Source organism: Bos taurus, chromosome 22 (genome assembly GCF_002263795.3).
Source record: "Bos taurus isolate L1 Dominette 01449 registration number 42190680 breed Hereford chromosome 22, ARS-UCD2.0, whole genome shotgun sequence".
NCBI lineage: Eukaryota > Metazoa > Chordata > Mammalia > Artiodactyla > Bovidae > Bos > Bos taurus.
The window spans coordinates 52,068,258-52,086,544 of NC_037349.1; the positions used below are offsets into that span (position 1 = coordinate 52,068,258).

An 18,287-nucleotide genomic window follows, 5' to 3' on the forward strand; every position below is an offset into this window, starting at 1 on the left:
TTAGGAATTCCATGTATTCACATTAGTTGATGCTGCCAAAATTTTGCCAAAATGCTAATGCCAGTTTACATTCTCTCCCTTAGGGTGTAAGAGTTCCAGCAGCTCAAGGTGATCATTTTCCATAGTTTCCCTTTTGTGGGGTTGCTTTGGCGTTTGAATATAAAAATCAGATGTGTTGGAAAGTAAAATTATGAATAATAAATTGAACCCACTAATTAAAAGCTAACTTAATATTAGCAGTTCAGAAAAGACTGGTTTTAACAGATTCTAGAAACTGGCTAAAGGGGCTTTTTATATTAAGGCAAGCAAGGGAGTCTGTAATATTTTAGGTGGAGAACAACTTTAGTCTCTTATTTGCCACAGGTGTAAGTTCATAACTGTGAATATAGTCCTTCTGACTAATATTTCCTAGGTTTAGAAAAGTTAACAGGCCCCCAGCATTTATGTATAAGCTGGGGGTAATTATCCAGGTCAGTAGACTAGCTTTTGGTATTTGGCCAGAATTTATGGTGTGTGAAGGAAGGAGAAAAATCAGCCTCTCAAAACCAGCAAGATTGGGAAAGTGGTGAAAGAAGGTCAAGTGGTGAATTTGTCCAGCTCTCTGACCTAATAGAATTCATATTATTTTGTAGATAAAACACATGTAATCTTTCTCCACATAATTGGCCATCAGTTCATGGTAGAACCCATTAAAATATGGCTCCTTGTTGTGAGACTGTCGAGCCCTTTTGGGCCCAAGCACCAGAGGGGCTAGTATAAACCAACACCTGTAAATATTCCATTTAGTTTGTACTTCTGCAGTCCTTCCATTCACCTCTTTAATTCATTCACATGCTTAGAATTTTTGTATACAGAGCATCTGTTTGCTGCTATCTGTCTTCTGGGCTCTTACTATTTGGTCGTACTCCTTACTCACCTCAAACTCTAGCTTTTTGTAGGTTTTGTTCTTCTCCCTGATAAAGTGTCCAAAGGTGATTTGTTTCCATCAAACAAAAAGTCAAAGGAAGAATCTCCAGTGTACAGTTAGCAAATGGAAACTGGAGGTGCCCATAGCCATCCCTATAACACTCTTAGGTTTTGTTGATCTTCATAAAGTACACAGCACTGTGTTTTGTCTTTCATTTAAATTGAAACACAGTGTGATCTCATGGAAGTGATTCGAAAGTTAAAGTGTAACTAGTTCTTCCTGCACTACTGCCTTTCTAAATTGGCACAGATGAAAGAGTCATGGCAGCCACCAGTTCTTGAACACATGCTTGCCTGCAGCCTGGCCCATTGCATTCATGACAGCACATGGGGAGCCAAGGAGCATGGCAGGGTAGTGGCTGCTCTTCCCTGGGGTGTTCTTGATTGTGATCAAGGAGGACACCTGTGACTGCAGGGTGTCTCCCCTAGGGACCTTAGCACCTACAGTCGTCTCTGTTTCCACCAGGGATTGGTTCTGGACCCCAGTGGGGGATGCATGAGTATCCATAGATGTTCACGTCTCTTAAAGAAAATGATACTGAACAGTGAATACAGTCGGCCCTCCATACCCACAGATGCTGATCCCATGGATACGGTGGAACAGAGGGCCAAGTGTATTTTAGGGAGATTGCCTAAAAATCTAGGATGTGAGTGCAGTGTAAGCTCTGCCTTCCCCTTGGGCTTTTAATAGTAAATGAGGCGCTCTTGAGTATTCATGCCTCACGGATCTGGAGTGAGCCGCCTGCATTGGGGAAGCCTTTTTATGTGTCTCTGTGTGTGAAAAACGGAGAGAAAAGGACAAGTTGGTTTAAATAACCTGTATCATTTCCTCATTAATAGTGTAAGAATTTTTAGAAGTGCCCCCCCAAAATCGGAGTAGGAATTGATCTGATCTGATGAGAACTCAGGGATGATAGAGATGTTTTAGTAATAAAACTAGAATATTTTGCATCAATGAATAAAATACTGGTTGTTCAATGAAATTTCCAAGCAAAGCATTAAGCCCTTGACTTTCAGGCCCCCACGTTAGATCCACTTACACAACCCTCCCTGTGGGAAGTAGTGCTCAAGAAAGGATTACAGCCACTCACTACTTCCTAGCCTCTTCTCTCCCCCCAACTCAGAGCCCCACACTGAAAAGGGAACTGAAACAGCTCATCACGGCAGCCAAGTTTTTATTATCTGCGGTGCCTTTGGTCCTGCTCGCATCATGTGATAACAAGGCTGCCGTGCCGCTTTCCGGAGTGGCAGGTTATCCCCACAAAGAGAACAGTGAGGGCACAGTCTTCAACAAAGAGCATCTGTGGGTCTCCCCCCTCCCGGAAGCTGCCGCCGAGGAGCAATCTCCGGGGAGCCCTGGCTTCCCCTCACTTGGCCCTCATGGTTATTTCCGTTCTCTGGGGGACTCGCCAGAGGGTGTGTTGTGGGTGGTTAGAAACAGCAAGGAAATGTGCTTATGGTTGGAAATTCATGGGTTCCCTTTCGTTGTTTTGTGTTCTTTTACCCACCTGCCTCTCCCATCCCAGAGAATAAATATGAAGTCCTTAGATGATACTCTGTTGAGTGTGGTATCTGTAACACTTTAGTATAAGATCTAATAAACCTGATAGTGAGAGGGGTTTTTCCACTAGGCAAAGCCTAATTTTAGCAAACCTTTCCATTTTTCAGGCTTCAGATGCCTACTGCTTTAAAAAAAAAAAAAAAAGCTCGTATGTAGGTCAGACTCCCACCAGTTTATGCTTTGATGCTGCTGTTCTGAAGCCACATCTCTCTCTCACCTCCCTCTCTACTGGAAAAGGAAGCACCTGAGATTTTTTTTTCCACTTAATAAAAATACATGCCCACATCCTTTATTTTGTTTGATAAGGCCTGCTCCTATTCATTTTGGATATCTGTGGACCAGACTTCTTAATGTTTAGTAAAAATAAAATGAAATGCTTTCCCATCTTGTCATCCATTTAAAAATGATGAGACCTATATCAAAACCCAGAAAAGCCAAGGACATTTAGATCTCAAAAGGACAGGGGTTGACTTTGTAAGAAGTTGGTTTTTGGCTTCTCCTCAGTCCTCTTAAACTCTACCCCTCTTCAAATTTTGTCCTTAGAAATCGGCTTTTCCAAGGAAAGGAATACCCTTCTAAGGCAGGATGATGTACAGGAAAAGACAATGCACCTTGGGGTCAGACAGCTCAGTCCCTTGTTCTTATGACTTGGGACCAGATTCCATTGCCTCTCTGAGGCTTCATTTCCTTAATTATAGTCTGGGCCCTCTCTTTCAGTCTTTCTGACAACCTGAAAGATTCCGTGAGGTCACTGTCATTGCCTGCAAGCGACAGGCCCCAACTCAGAGCAGCATTCTGTCTCCTCGCTATCTGTTCTCTAAATCCACTGCCCTGGGCACACCAGCGCCTCCGGATGGCACGGAGACGTTGCCTCACTCATAGTGTTCCTTGCTTTCCTGAGAAATGTCTGTCTGTGCAAAGTCCCACAAGCAGAAATAAACCGTTGTTCCTCTAGTCCTTCCTTTCTGTTGCCACCTCTTCCCAAGGAGCCACTGTCTTCTCATACCTTAAATACCAATACTCTGGTGGCTTTTTGGCTCCGTTTATGACAGGAGGATGGAAGAACACTGTTCTACAGAAAGCTTCAGGATTTATTGCAAAAGAAAGGGTTTGTTGTTTTGTTTTGTTTTCCAGCTGTTGGGTTTGTAGTTTGGTCTTAAAAGCCTAGAGCTCCCCTGGCCCAGCTTGTTGTTAAACAGATTTAGGGTAGTAGGGGAATCGGCCACTGCCTCTGAGCAGGTGGCTTGGAAGCAGTGCCGATGGACCTGACAGCAGAGCTTGCAGCTTATCCCAGTGTTGTTTTAGTAGATGTCACCTTGTGAAAGTTGAAAATGTTAGTTGCTCAGTCGTGTTCAACTTTTTGCGACCCCATGGACTGTAGCCCACGAGGCTCCTCTGTCCGTGGGATTCTCCAGGCAAGAATGCTGGAGTGGGTAAGCATTCCTTTCTCCGGGGGATCTTCCCGACCCAGGGATCAAACCCGTGTCTCCTGCGTTCCAGGCAGATTCTTTACCATCTGAGCCACCAGGGAAGCCTATGCGTCTGTGTTAATGTGCCACTGATTCCCCTCTTTCCAAGACTCCAACACTCTCCAAGTGTTTAGTGCAGCAGGGTTTCCATCATACAGTCTACTGGAAGACGGATGCTTCAGACTTTCATCCTCAGAGTGCTCTGTGTTACGGGTACCATCTCTGGAGCCAGAGCCCCTAGGTCAGAGCCAGGCTCCCTTACTTATACGCTTCATGACATTGGATGAGCTACTCAGTCTTTGTCTTCCCCTTTCATAAACATGGTAACTCATAGCAACAGAAATGTAGGGGTTTCACATTTCTGGGAGCTAAGGGAGCAAGGTCATGCTTCCCTCCAGGAGCTTTCAGGGAGATCTGTTCCTTGCCTCTTCCACTTCTGCTTGCTGATAGCTTTCCCTGGATTATGGCCACACCTTTCTTTACTCCATCTTTATCTTCCTTCTTCTCCCTGTGTCTTTTCCTCCGTGTGTCCCTTATAAGGACACTCAGCATTGGATGTAGGGCCCACCAAGATAATCTAGGATGATCGCAAGATCCTCAGCTAAAATCTGCAAAGATGCTTTTTCCAAATACAGTTAACATTTACAGGTTCCAGGTGTTAGAATGTGTGTGTATGTGTTTGGAGGCCACCATCCCACCCACTGCAAGGTGCTAGCAAGTTTATTTGTTAGAATTATATATTGCAGGAAGCAGAGCAGTCTCTTTATTGTTGATACAGTGAAGAAGAAAACATGGTGCTTGGAATTAAAGTTTATATCATTTTTTTTTAATGCTGACTGGTACCTGAAGTCCTTTCACATGACCTGTTGGATTTGAGCATGGAATAGTATGGTAAATAATTAGATTTAGAATCAAAAGACTTGGATCTGATTCCTCTTTAAAGTTTGAAGACTGTAAAGAAATCTCTTAACTTTTTCTGAGCGTCTGTCTAACTTGAGAATGTTTGTTCTTCCTTTCATAAGGCAGAGCCGCAGACATAGTAAGACATCATAGCAAACCGTTTCCCTGATCGTACAGAGAACTGGATGTTAGAGTACAGCATATATTTAACATTGCTCTTTCTAATAATCTCAGGAAACTGAGGCTTGGGTCATCCTAAACAGCTTGTCCAGAACCACTCATCTAGGTCAGCGTGAAGTGGAGATCGCACTGTTCAGTTTGCAGTCTCATTCATCTCTGCTTTCCCTGTTGAGAATGGTATTGTAGGGGCTTCCCTGATAGCTCAGTTAGTCAAGCATCCACCTGCAATGCAGGAGACCCCAGTTTGATTCCTGGGTTGGGAAGATCCGCTGGAGAAGGGATAGGCTACCCACTCCAGTATTCTTGGACTTCCCTTGTGGCTCAGCTGGTAAAGAATCTGCCTGCAATGTGGGAGACTTGGGTTCAATCCCTGGGTTGGGACAATCACCTGGAGAAGGGAAAGGCTACCCACTCCAATATTCTGGCCTGGAGAATTCCATGATCTGTATAGTCCATGGGGTCACAGAGTCAGACGTGACTGAACAACTTTCACCAGTGCTTTCCCCTTTGAGAGTGTTACTGGGTGGCTTACTGACGGGTGTGCTCACTGGTCAGCCAGGAGTTTGGGCAGCCCATACCTTGCTCAAGATATCACAGTAGAAAACTCTGTTGTGCTGCTGTAGATAAGAATGGTTAAGACTGAGCAGTTGTGTGTCCGTTCACTTAGCATACACCTGGTCTGTGCTCTTCCTTCTTTCTTTCTCCCTTACTCAGTCTGACCTTTTTGTAAAGGCATTCTTCAGTGCTCTAATACCAGTTTTCCAGAGAGAGAGATCTGAGAAGGGCTGGCAAAATGTTCTTCCTAACTTGCTCAAAGGCCTCTTGTCCAGGTTGAACTGGGTAGAAGAGGGCAGTCTGTACCCATTGACAAGCATGAGCTGTATTATTTGCTCTAGTGAACAGCTTCCATTCATCACAGCAAGTCCATTAAAAGGGTTCTTTCATCTCCAGGTTGGGATTTTGTAGGTCTGGATTCAAACTAGGCCTCCTGTCCCCAACAACAGCAAAGATATCTCTCCTCTCCCTGCTCACCACCTGAAATACCATTAGAGAATCAGTAGAGACTTGAGAGTTTCCTAGGTGGCTCAGCGGTAAAGAATCCACCTACCAAGCAGGAGACAAAAGTTCAATCCCTTGGTCTGAAAGATCCCCTGGAGAAGAAGATGGCAGCTCACTTCAGTATTCTTGCCTCAGAAATCCCATGGACGAGGAACCTGGTGGGCTGCAATCCATGGGGTTGCAAAGAGTCAGACAAGACTGAGCGACTCTACGACAACAACAGTAAGGAGATCCGGAGAGTGGGAAACAAAGCCTTGTGTTTAGTAATGACCTCGCACGTGTGTGGTAAGAAGGAAACTGGGAGAGTTCCAGAGGACTGACCCTAATTCTCAGAAGAATAAGGCTCTGTGTGTGCTGCTTACTGTCCATTGGAAGCTTTGAGGGTTCTGTGCCTTCCCTTCACTCCATCTCATCGTTCCACTGGAATGGCAGCCAGTCATGCACCTCCTGACCCCAGAGCCCTTCCCCATTCTCTGCATTGCACATGCCAGTCAGATGCCAGACTCCCATTTTTTCTCCTTCTCAACTTCACACTTGCCCCCTTCCTCTTCCTCGTTCTCTCATCCGTCTCCAGGATGCCTGTAGGGTGCTGTTCCCAGCTCTTTTCTATTCAACCTGCCCTCATTCAGCCCCTACTTCTGTGCAAAAGCTCTTCTCCTCAGTTCTAGACTGAGACTCCTCTGCATTCCTTCTTTAAAAAATTTTTTTTTATTTATTTAAGGCTGTGCTGGGTCTTCATTGCTGTGCGTGGGCTTTCTCTAGTTGCGGCTCGTGGGAGTTACTCTCTAGTTGTGGTGCATGGGCTTCTCTTTGGGGTGGGCTTTTCTGTTGCTGAGCACGGGCTCTAAGGTACAAGAGCTTCAGAAGTTGTTGCTCCCGAGCTCTAGAGCACAGGCTCAGTAGTTGTGGATCACAGGCTTAGTTGCTCCAGGGCATGTGGGGTCTTCCTGGACCAGGGATCAAACCCATGGCTCCTTCATTGGCAGGCAGATTATTTACCACTGAGCCACCTAGGGCACCTCTCCCCATCCCTCCTTATCACTTTTCATCACACAGAAAATCAGGCGCTTCTCCAGAAGCCTTTAGCCAGGCCCCTGTAGCCTTACTGGCCACATCTCTCACCTTGTTCTGTGTGCATGACTCATCCGACCCCTTGTGCCTTGATTCGTGTAGACAGACCAAGCATGGACAGCTGAGCTCTAACCTGGGCATTGTTTTTAAATAATCTTTTGAGCTTATTACTCCTACATGTAATGCAGGTGGTAGATAGTAAGGTGATGTAGTTATCTCAGAGGGGATGGCGAGTATATAGTCTCCTGTTACCCTGTTCCTAATTCTCCTCCTTCAGTTTGTATACACATCATCCAAAATCCTAAATTGTCCACAGATTGGTCTTAATTAGCCACAAGGTATCAAGTTCGTTCACTTGCTCCTTCCATAGTTTTCCCTTGGTTTCCCTGCCTACCCTTCATGTGTCCTCATCCCTTGTATGGCTTGTAGGGTACTTGGCCTTTGTGGCTTTCATCTCTGTGTCATCCTGTCCACGGATAGACTTCAGCACTGCCTAAATCTGTCCTCGCCCTGTGGCCCAGGCCCCCAGCAGCTTTAATGACATGTTCAGTGGTGTGAGGGTGGCGGTCATGTCAGCCCAGCAGCTACTCTTGCTTTCTCTGAGGGGATTTGATCAACTCATTCTCCAGCATGTGGAGAAGACCTCTGGGGCTCTTCTGCACTTCCTCGGAATTGCATAAGAGAGCAGGGGGGCCCCAGAGCCCCAGACTTGCTCTCCTGTTTATTCTGGGGCATAAGGCAGATGTATTATGTTTTTTAAAAAGTAATCTTGGGATTTTCTTGGGGGACCAGTGGTTAAGACTCCATGCTCCTAGTGCAGGGAGCCAGGTTGAATCCCTGGTCAGGTTACTAGATCCCACATGCGGCGACTAAGACCCAGTGTAGCCACATGAATCAATATTTTTAAAAATTAAAAAAAAACAAACGTCCTCCAGAGACAATGGACCACCTCTCTTCTTGCCTCTTACATTTCACTGAGATTCTCTTTGTGGACACCCTGTAGTAAAAGGCTCCTCTCTCTGAGTCCTGGCTCAGGGAACAGACACTGGAAATAGATGGTGTGAGGCTTAAAGCTTTGTCTTTGTTAAGACAGGCCATTCTCTAAGCACTGCGAAAGAGCTCTTGAGCTGTCTCCTCTCCTGCTCTACCTGTGTTAGTTGCCAGTTAGCTATCTGGTAGTGTGTGTTCGTGCTAAGTTGTCTCAGTCATGTCTGATTCTTTGTGGCCCCATGGACTGCAGCATGCCAGGCTCCTCTCTCCTCCTCTACCCCTAGCGTTCACTCAGATTCATGTCCATTGAGTCAGTGATGCTATCTAACCATCTCATCCTCTGCTGCCCGCTTCTCTTTTTGCCTTCAATCTTTCCCAGCATCCAGGTCTTTTCCGATGAGTCAGCTCTTCCCATCAGGCAGCCAAAGTATTGGAGCTTCAACTTCAGCATCACTCCTTCCATTTAATCTTCAGGGTTGATTTCCTTTAGGATTTTGACTGGTTTGATCTTTTTGCATTCCAAAGAACTCTCAAGAGCCTTCTCCAGGACCACAGTTGGAAAGCATCAATTCTTTGACACTCAGCCTTCTTTTGATCCAACTCTCGTATCCATTCATGACTGCTGGAAAAATCATAGCTCTGTCTATACACACATTTGTTGACAGTTATACCTCTGCGTTTTAATATGTTGTCTCTCTTGGTTATAGCTTTCTTTCCAAGGAGCAAGTGTCTTTTTAGTTTGTTTGTAGTTTAGCCAGTCCTGGCTTTTCTTTTTGAAATTGAAATTAAAAGGCAGGATTGGCTAATCACAACCAAATCTGGTCTATCTCCTATGTTTGTAGGGGCCATAAGATAAGAATGGTTTTTGCAGTTTAAGTAGTTGGAGAAAACTCAAAAATGTTTATGTCACATGAAAATTATGTGAAATTCACATTTCAGAGTCCATAAGGATGTATTATAATACACGTCACCTATTTGTTATGGCTTCCCTGTTGGCTCAGTGGTAAAACAAATCCACTTGCCAATGCAGGAGACATGAGTTTGGGAAGATCCTGTATCAGGAAGATCCCTTGGAGGATGAAATGGCAACCCACTCCATTGTTCTTGCTTGGAGAGTCCCATGGACAGAGGAGCCTGGCGGGCTACAGTCCATGGGTCACAAATGAGTTGGACAGTGACTACACAACAGCAAAACTTATTTGTTGCATATTCTCTGTCTTCATGCTATAATAGCCAAGTTGAAAAGTTGTGACAGAGGCCATATGACCTGTGAAGTCCAAATATTTACTGTCTGGTTCTTTTCAGGAAAAGTGTGCTGAAGGTCCTGAAGGTTCAGTGTGAGCCTGAACACAGGAGGTGTTGCACTGTCCTTGTGACCAGTGTCTCCCGTCTTTCGTATCAAAGCAGTAGGAAGAGATGAAGGAGTTGTCTGTCTCTCATGTCCCTCCCCCACCATGGTTCTCCAGGGCCAGTGCTTCATGGCTGGGGGCAGGGGGAGAGATTTGTTTTTGTGAAAAGAACTTGAGACTTCCAATTAGAATCCCCTTTTAATGGTGATTTCATGGTAGTGACCAATCCCCTTTCAGGCATACCTTCCCAGATAGCCTGTGCGTGAAGCTCAGTCTGGACTGAGCTTCAGTTCTTAGACTGTGCACTGACTTGCTGGTAAGCCCTCCATTCCCTGTGGTCCGTGCTTGGTATTTCGTGTCCTCAGGAAGATATTTGACAATCCATTGTTCACCCAAACTCACCAGAGTGAATGCTTTCTTTAAGGATTTTTTTTGGTAATAGCGTCTTACAGTTACCTGCCTATACCAGGGTTTAGGGTAGTCGTTGACTCCACAGACCTGCCCCATCATCCCTCCATGCCCCCGACCCCACCCCGAATTAAAAGCTAGTCAGATTATTCCAGATTATTGTTCTATTGATCTTTCAAATCCTTTTGGAGGGTTAGATATCTGTCTGTATTGAGCAGTCTCGGGCAGTGAGTTGATTCCTGTCTTCCTTACCTTAGTGCTCTGAATCTCCTCCACAGGTCAGATACCAGGCCCAGGTTCCATGATGCCTGGGCAGCCCATGCCAGGCCGCATGATGCCCACCGTTGCAGCCAGCATCCACCCCCCTGGGAGTGGCCCCACCCCTCCTGGTATGCCTCCAATCCCAGGAAACATCTTAGGACCCCGGGTACCCCTCACGGCACCTAACGGCATGTGTAAGTACCCAGTTGGGGGAGGCATTACCCTCGGGACTTCTGGGGAGAGCTGTACTCAAGGGAGGCAAGCACCATTTGTTCCCTATGGGGTGTGACAGATCCATGGACAGCATGGCCTGTGAGGGGGGCTTCTAAAAGGCTGGGCTTTGCTCATTGCGCTTCAGCATCCCTGGTGGACAGGTGCCCAGGTGGCGAGCGCAGAGTGCTCCTCGTTAGCCGGGATGCTATGCCACAGCCTTCGTGGATGCGTTCCTGACACCAAGGGCTCTGCCGAGGCCAAGGACACGCCTCACCCATGCCTGTTTGAGCCTATCTAATTTGAATCTGAGTAGATACACAGAACTACTGGTAGTTATTTTCTCTACAGGAGCCTTTTATGGATTCAGGATTTAAAAGAGGTAGGTGTAAAGAAAAGAATAGGGTCTGGTTTAGGGCAGGAATAATAATAAGTTTTTGTCCAATATATTGGTAGTGGCTGCTTAGACTTAGAAAGGAGTATTCAGGGCTGTGTTGAGAAGGACTTTGAAGTCTTAGCAGGCCCCATGGAGCGGGCACATATGCTTCTGAACAGTGTCTGTGGCAGTGTGTGCAAAACCAGCTCAGTTTCGCCATGGAGCCCTTGTTCTTCTCCAACTTTGGCCTCCAAAGGGGTGCATCAGAGCCCGGCCTGCCCTCTGACTCCTGTGGACCATGGTAATGATTCCAAAATGCAGCTGATCGTGGCCATGTGCCCCGCCACATGTGTGATCCCAGGTCCTTTTAGAGGAGGACCTGGGTCCTCATGAGGTGGAGTCAACCCCTGTTTGTTTATAATAATACAGCTTATAATAAAATGATAATGTATTTATAATACAAAAACATAAAGTAGTAATAATGTATTTATAATACAATACAGAGAGCTAGGATGCAGAGGCATTCCTGGCCTCCAGGAGCTTTAGTTGGGAAAATAAAACATGAACAAGTGGATAGAAGTGTAGGATTTACCATAAGTTATACAAGGCTATGAAGTGACTTGAGCTCACTGTAGTTTTCTGGGAGACTTCCTGGGTCCAGGAGACAAGTGCCATCAACACAGGTGCGTCTCCCTTCTCACTGGACCCCCAGGGACGAGGACAGAGTTAGGTGCACAGAAGAAAGACAGCAGTTGAGCCAGGTCAGTACAGGATCACAGGTGAGAAACGAGGGACTTCCTTGGTGGTCCACTGGCTAATATTGCGCTCCCAGTGCATGGGGCCCGGGTTTGATCCCTGGTCAGGGAACTAGATATCCCACATGCTGCAACTAATGATCCTGAGTGCTGCAACTAACACCCGGTACAACCAAATAAATTAAGATATTTTTTAAAAAAAAGAAAAGCGTTATTTGTTAAGTCAAGGATCAGAGATCATAGTCTAGTGTGTACCTCTTTTCCTAGCCTTGCTGCCCCACAGGCAATGTAAAAATGTGCTGGCTGACTTGGAGGGTTGACCATGCTGCATCTCTGTTGCAGACATAATGTCATTGGTCTTTACCACTGTCCTGTCCTGCTGATAACACCTGATTTGCATACACGATTCCATCCTAAAGGGCCCTGGGTGCAGTACCTTGAGGGTGTTGAATGTTTGAGGTGCTCCCCATCACTTCCTGCCCCAGATGAATTTCAGGGATCCTGAGCTGCTGATTTGGCTTCAGGGCACTGGGCAGGCCTTATCAGGCGAGTCACTTCCCTCTTCAGGCCTTACTTTGCTCCCCTGAAAGATGACGCCAGGGAGTAAATCGGTGGGCTTAAAAATGCTTTGAAGAGCCTTAGCAACTGGGTGGACACCTCCTGAGGGGAAGGTTGGATGAATTAGCTGGTAAGCAATGAGGTGCTTTAATTGTGTGTTTCCTTCGTTTTCATCCCTGGCAAAATCTAGAAGTTTTTAAAACCCTGGATTGAATCATCTCTATGGTTGCTTTGTACACTCAAGCAGCCAAAGTAGAAATAGGAAAGAGCTCCTTTCCTAATTGTTCCCTTCAGGACCTGACCTAGTTTTGGCCAAAAATCCAGAGACTACAGTTCAGGAGTTGCGGGGCCTCCTCAGACTGTCCAGCTTGTTGGCTGCTGCAAGTCAATCTCGGTGACCCTGGTGGAGACAGTTCATAAGAGCCAGCAGTTTCTGATAGGCAGTGTTGTGCCCAGCTAGGCTAGGCACTCTGAGAGAAAGAAAAGAAGACACAGAACTTGCCTAGGAAGGAACTTATCATTTAACTGAAGAGACAGAATTAGCAGTGAGAAGCATTAAGATAATGATAAAATCAAAATATAATTAATTTATGCAAAGGTCTGGAGGATTCTTGGAAGGAGCGGGCCTTGAAGGAGAGTGGGGCGGACTCAGACACCTCCCCACCCCTGAGCCGCGTGGATCAGGGGAGCCACATGAGCGGTGACGTGGAGGTTCAGATGCGCCCCATGTAGCCCACAGCGGCAGCCGTGCCTCACAGGCCGTAAAGAAACTTCCTTTGTAAGTCCTGTTTCTCTGCGTGGGCTCTTGCCCAGGCCTCTTGTGTTCCCAGCAATGACAAGTTTCTTTTGGATGTGTTTGCAGATCCCCCTCCGCCGCAGCAGCAGCCACCACCTCCAGCACCTGCGGACGGAGGCCCTCCGCCTCCTGCTCCTGGCCCACCAGCCTCTGCTGCGCCCTAGCCCGAAAGACACAGGGGACATCCGCGCCCAGCACCCCCAGCTGGAGTGGGGATGACAAGACTTGTGTTCCTCCGCTTCCTTGGGTTTCTTTCAGGAGTTTTCTTCTCACAGCCCCAAGCACGCACCCTGAATTGTCCCCATTCCTCTTGCCACCCCGCTCCGTACTCTGACACCTGCTGTGTTAGGTCCTCCTCCAGCACAGGGGGAGGGGGAAGCCTGTGGTGCCAGTGTGCCCTGGTCACCCTGAAATACCTGGCGTCTCCCTGACCTGCGGTGGGGTATGCTGACAGTGTATCTGCAGGTCCTGTCAACGTTAGTGCTCTATGTCTGTATCAGTTTTTGCTCTCCTGCAATTTTGTTCTGTTTTTGCTTTGTCTTACGCTTGTATGGATAATACTTTATAATCATTATCACTTTTTTTTTTTTTTCCTTTTGGTCATTATTGCTTTAAAGGAGAGCATCCTAAGTTAATAGGAACCAAAAAATAGTGATGGGCAGAGGGGATAGCCAGAGGGGACAAACCTTAAGGCATTGTAAGTGACCTTATTTCTGCTTATCTGAGCTAAGAATGGTGCTGATGGTGAAGTTTCATGAGACTTTTGCCACACATGGACGCACCAAAATTAAAAGAGATGGGGAAAAGGGATCCCCCCCACTCCTGCTGATGTTATCCTTAGTGAGGACCATGAGAGCCTCCAGCCTGCCTGGCAGAACACCCCCTTTCATCCCTGGTAGGGGAGAGCACAAGCTTTAGAAGAGATCCACTCCTTGCCCGGGCCCACTGGTTCTGGTTTTCTATGCAGACGGTTTGTTTGATTGCTAGGGGAGGGGGTGGGCATTTTGTTTTTCCCAAAAGTGTAAGCAGTGTAAGCTTTGAGGGCTGCGATTTGGGAGGCATTCCTGAGTCCCCTAGACTAACCAGGAAAGTTTTGGGGGTCTTGGGCAATGGTCATCCAGTGAATCTAGCCCACTGTTCACTGCTTTGTGTGCATTCTTTTTCTCCCTCTTTACAAGAAAGAAAAAACTTAAAAAAAAAGTAGATAGTGCTGAGTTTAGCTCATGGACTTGGTTAGGTTGGCTGGGGTTACAGGTCCCCACACTACCTCTTGCAGTAGTCAGGGTGAGTGGGATTTAGTGAAGCGGTACTTTAGGTTTGGGGTGGGATTGGAGAATTGGGGCAAGACCAACAGCCTCTCATACCTTCTCCCTTCCCCGTCTGAGATCTCACATTCCATCTATTACATGGTTGGTTGTCAAGGAGATGCTGTGGGTACCAGGGAACTCACTTGGCAATCAAAGCATCATGATTTGAGGGTGGGGTGCTCGGGCTGGGAGAGTGGAGTGCCATTCCAGAGGAAGAGCCACAAAAATGCCTTAATATGAGCCCATTTCTACCCCTGCTGATGAGTGACTTGAGAGTTCTTGGTTTTCTCTTCTTGTCTTTCTTCCCTCTCCTCTATCCTTCCATGGGTGGGGAAACGGTGTTTTGGGTCGAGCTTGGTTTCCGAAGCACCTGGCCCCTTCACATTCTCAAGTGGCAGTTTCCTTTAGAATGCAAAGTGGAACATCTTTTGGATATCTTTTCTATATATTCTATAAAGCTTTACATGTGTGAGGGTGTGGGAAGGTGTTTATAAAACACCTTAGAACCTTTTTCCTTAATATCAGAAAGCAAAAAAAAAAAAAATCAAACCACAATTAAGATTTGCCTTTCAAACCCTCAGGTGTTACCTCTAAGCAGGTGGCCCTGGTCACCATCAGAGTACTGGAACCAAGGAGACCTTGTTCCTTTAGTGAGTTTATTCCAGGCGCTTGGAGTGAAAATGAGCTTGCTCCTACTGGAGTTTAATTCCATTGCTTTTGACTCCAGAAAGATCCCAGTGCCTTTTGACAATGGCCAGGGTTTTCTGTATTTTCCCGCCAGTTTTTCCCAAAGGAAACTCATTCCAAATACCTTTTCCACTGAGGTCTTTAAAGGAAAATGGAATTCTGGTTCATACTGTGGTCTCTTGCAACCTCAGGTCTTTAATGTGATCACTTTCAAATTTAAAAGATCCAGGTGGAAATATTTTAACTATGCTGGTAATAATTCTACAGAATACCTGAATTCTTAACACTGTTGTGTTTCAGTATAAGTGGTGACTTTTTCTTTTTATGTCTTTGATCTGGTTTTGTTCCTGTAATACAGCCACCCGATTTTGTGAGGGGGGGAATAATACGTGGTTTTTGTACAAAAATGTTTCTCAGTGTGTTATTTCGGAAAAGTGAAGGGAGGGAGTTGGGGAGACTGGAAGAAATTGATCAAGAAGGCCTAATCTCCCTCTTTTTCAGTGAATAAATGGAACATCATTTCTGGATTCTAGTCCCATTCTCTGCGTTCGTATACCAGTTTCTTCATGTGTCCTAGGAGGAATCTCAATATTCAGCCTCACCTCGTCTTGGTCATTAGTTAAAGTTCAGTGGCTTGAGTTTCCTGACTGACTGACCACCTTCTCACCTTCATGGGGCTTAAGGAATGTATGGTTGAATGTGCCTGGCACGCTGTTGGTTTCTGTGGTCAAACTGAAGAGAGATGAGTGGATGTTCTTCAGGAAGGGTGGCCAGCATGCTGGCACCCCCAGCAGAGAAGTAGTTCTGCCTGGTGCACAAGAGAGTGTTGGTCAGGTCACAGTTTAGACATCCCCGTGTCAGAGGCAGGCACTGAGGGCTGATGCTGTGAACTTCGGCACATTCTCATGGCCAGCCCTCGGGCACCCACAGGTACAGGCCCTGCACAAAAAACAGAAACAGTGCTTTCAACATGCTTGCGAACCCAACAAAGCAAAAGAAGCAGATTCTTTGTCTCCCAGGAAGTGGACACTTGGTCCTTCATGAAAGTATGTTAGCCAACTGTGCTGTGCTTTCTGACTAATTCGACCCTTCCCTCCAATGAAGAGTTCTGGAACCAGCTGGGTCTCACAGGACTCATCCACTCCTCTCAGGGGGTGATGAGGGACGTTAATCCTTGATTCAGATGAAAGACTGGTCTATCAACCTGAGTGTGAATTCTTTTTAGAACACACCAAGACTTGTACATTTAACCAAGTTTCCACAGGTTCCTCAAGTCCTTTCTGTGGAATAACCCCACCCCACGCCCAAATGCAATTGAGAACAGTTTTTCCAACTTGGGTGCAGACCAGGAACATCTATAACTTTGTTAACATACAAGCTTCTGGGCCCCATCCTCAAAGCTGCTGATTCAGCAGGTCTGTCTGGGGTCCGTTCAGAAATTCTGCCTTTTTAACAGATTCTCAGGGAACTCTGATGGGTCTTGGGACCACCCTTTGAGGATTGCTGGTTAAGAAAGTTGTATGATCGAGCAAGCTCTTCTGCAGTTTCTTAGAGTCACTCTGTGAGTCCATTAGTCTCATAAACATTTGAGAGCCTATTGTGTAGCAGGCACTAGGACCTGCATACAATCATGAATAAGGTAAGGCACTCCAGGCCACTTAATGTTTTTGTAGGAAAAAAACGGGGGATAATGTATATGGTCTGGGGAATACCAGATGGTCAAGAGGTTCTATAGTGCCAGGTGTCCACGAAGCAAAAAGGAACGGTATAATAATCAGTTGTTTCTTGGGGGATAATGTACATAGTCTGTGAATTAAATGTTCTTCACGGTTTGTGTCCTTCAAGGTTTGGTAAACTGAGGGTCGACCTTCAGTTCCCAGAGGGTGACTAAAAGGGTAGAAGAAGAGAGAGTCCGAAGAATCAGCCAAAACAAAGTTTACTGAGTTAATCATAGCTACCTCTCTCTTGGGCTACCCTTCCCTACTCCAGCTTTCAGGGGACACCAGCCGCAGAGAACCTTGTATGGCCCCCCATCTTGCTCCTGGCTCGCCGTGCAGAACTGGAGCCATCTTTACTCCTTTCTGCCTCCAGAGGCCTTTCCAGGCCCTTACAAACCCATGTGGATCAGCCAGGTACCTGATTGCTGCCAGCCACCTTACACCACCACATACTCTTAGGGTACAGCCTTTGTGGGTCTCAGCAGAATCACCATGCCTAATACAGTACAGCGACACCACTGTCGGGCGGTCCCCAAGGGCTTTGAAAGTGGGCAGAGCTCCTGATTTCTTTGGTTTGTTGTCACTGACAGTGATGGATCTCCCATGGCCATCCAAGTTGACTGGCATTCCTTGTTCCAGGTACCCTGCAGGAGCTGTGGGGTTCTCTAGCAGCACTTAGGTTGCCTGCTGAGGCAGCAGGACTTTTCTCAGGCAAGCCTGGCTGCTCCACGTCAGAGGCTGTGTTGGCATGTGCAGTGTGCCTTTCTCCCAACTGATTTGGCTTTGAGGTAATGCAGTTCAGGGGCCTTTCCAATTTGATGGCAGCCCCACTTCCAAACAGGGTGACCACCTCCAAGTTGTAATGTCTTTTTCTAAGATGAGAGCACTTGTGCAAGTTGAGAATGTCGAGCTTCCGGTAGTGAGGAGGTGGTGGTCAGCACAAAGAACTCAGACCCCTGCCTCTTGGCTCTGCATCTTCCTGGTAATGGTGCAAGAAGGATCATTCCCAGCAGCTTATCACCAAAAATGTCACAGAGCTGACTACCTGTAGCCCAGAACTAGGTGTGTCTACTCGGTATGCTGGAGAGCAAGAGAGAGGCCATGCTAGATGTCCCTTTCTGGCTGATCAGGACATGAGTCTGGACGGCAGTGTTATACCCTGTTAAGAAAACAGTATCAACTCTTTTTAAAAATTCAGCTTTGTTTCCTTTAAGTTTTGGCCATGCAGTGTAGCATGTGGGATCTTATTTCCCCGACCAGGGATTGAACCTGTGATCCCTGCATTGGAAGCACAGAGTGTTAACCACTGGACCACCAGGGAAGACCCCATAGCATCAACTCTTAAACACCCAGTGGGGCAGGGGGAGAGGCTGCGGTTCCATTCTGCCAAGTGAGGCCCTACCTCTGCATCCTGATTACTCTTCTGAAATTAAGAAGCAAGAATGAAAAGTCTCCATAATAAAATGGAAAGATTTGAAATCAAAATGTTAGTACAAGTCCTGGTCTTAGCAGTTCATTAGCATGATCTCAGTGTCCATTTGCAAGCATGTAAAGTGACCAGTAGAACAGTAGTATGGTTGTGAAGAGTAAGACAAATTAGAGCACTTGGAAAACTAAAACCTCAGGAAAATGTTAATGGTTACTACTGAGGACTTAAAGCCAGGAT

The 18,287-nt window shown here is 46.4% G+C and overlaps 1 protein-coding gene across 3 annotated transcripts in view; it reads left to right on the forward strand.

The window, feature by feature from the left end:
• Positions 1-14,765, forward strand: part of SMARCC1 (SWI/SNF related, matrix associated, actin dependent regulator of chromatin subfamily c member 1) — a 125,020-nt gene extending 110,255 nt beyond the window's left edge. For all 3 annotated transcript variants that reach the window (XM_024983285.2, XM_059880120.1, XM_059880121.1), the window contains exons 27-28: positions 10,232-10,408; positions 12,976-14,765. In XM_024983285.2, coding sequence (XP_024839053.1) covers positions 10,232-10,408; positions 12,976-13,073 — 275 coding nt within the window. In that variant the 3' untranslated portion in view covers positions 13,074-14,765. The remainder of the gene's footprint in view (positions 1-10,231; positions 10,409-12,975) is intronic.
• The last annotated feature ends 3,522 nt before the right edge of the window (positions 14,766-18,287 follow it).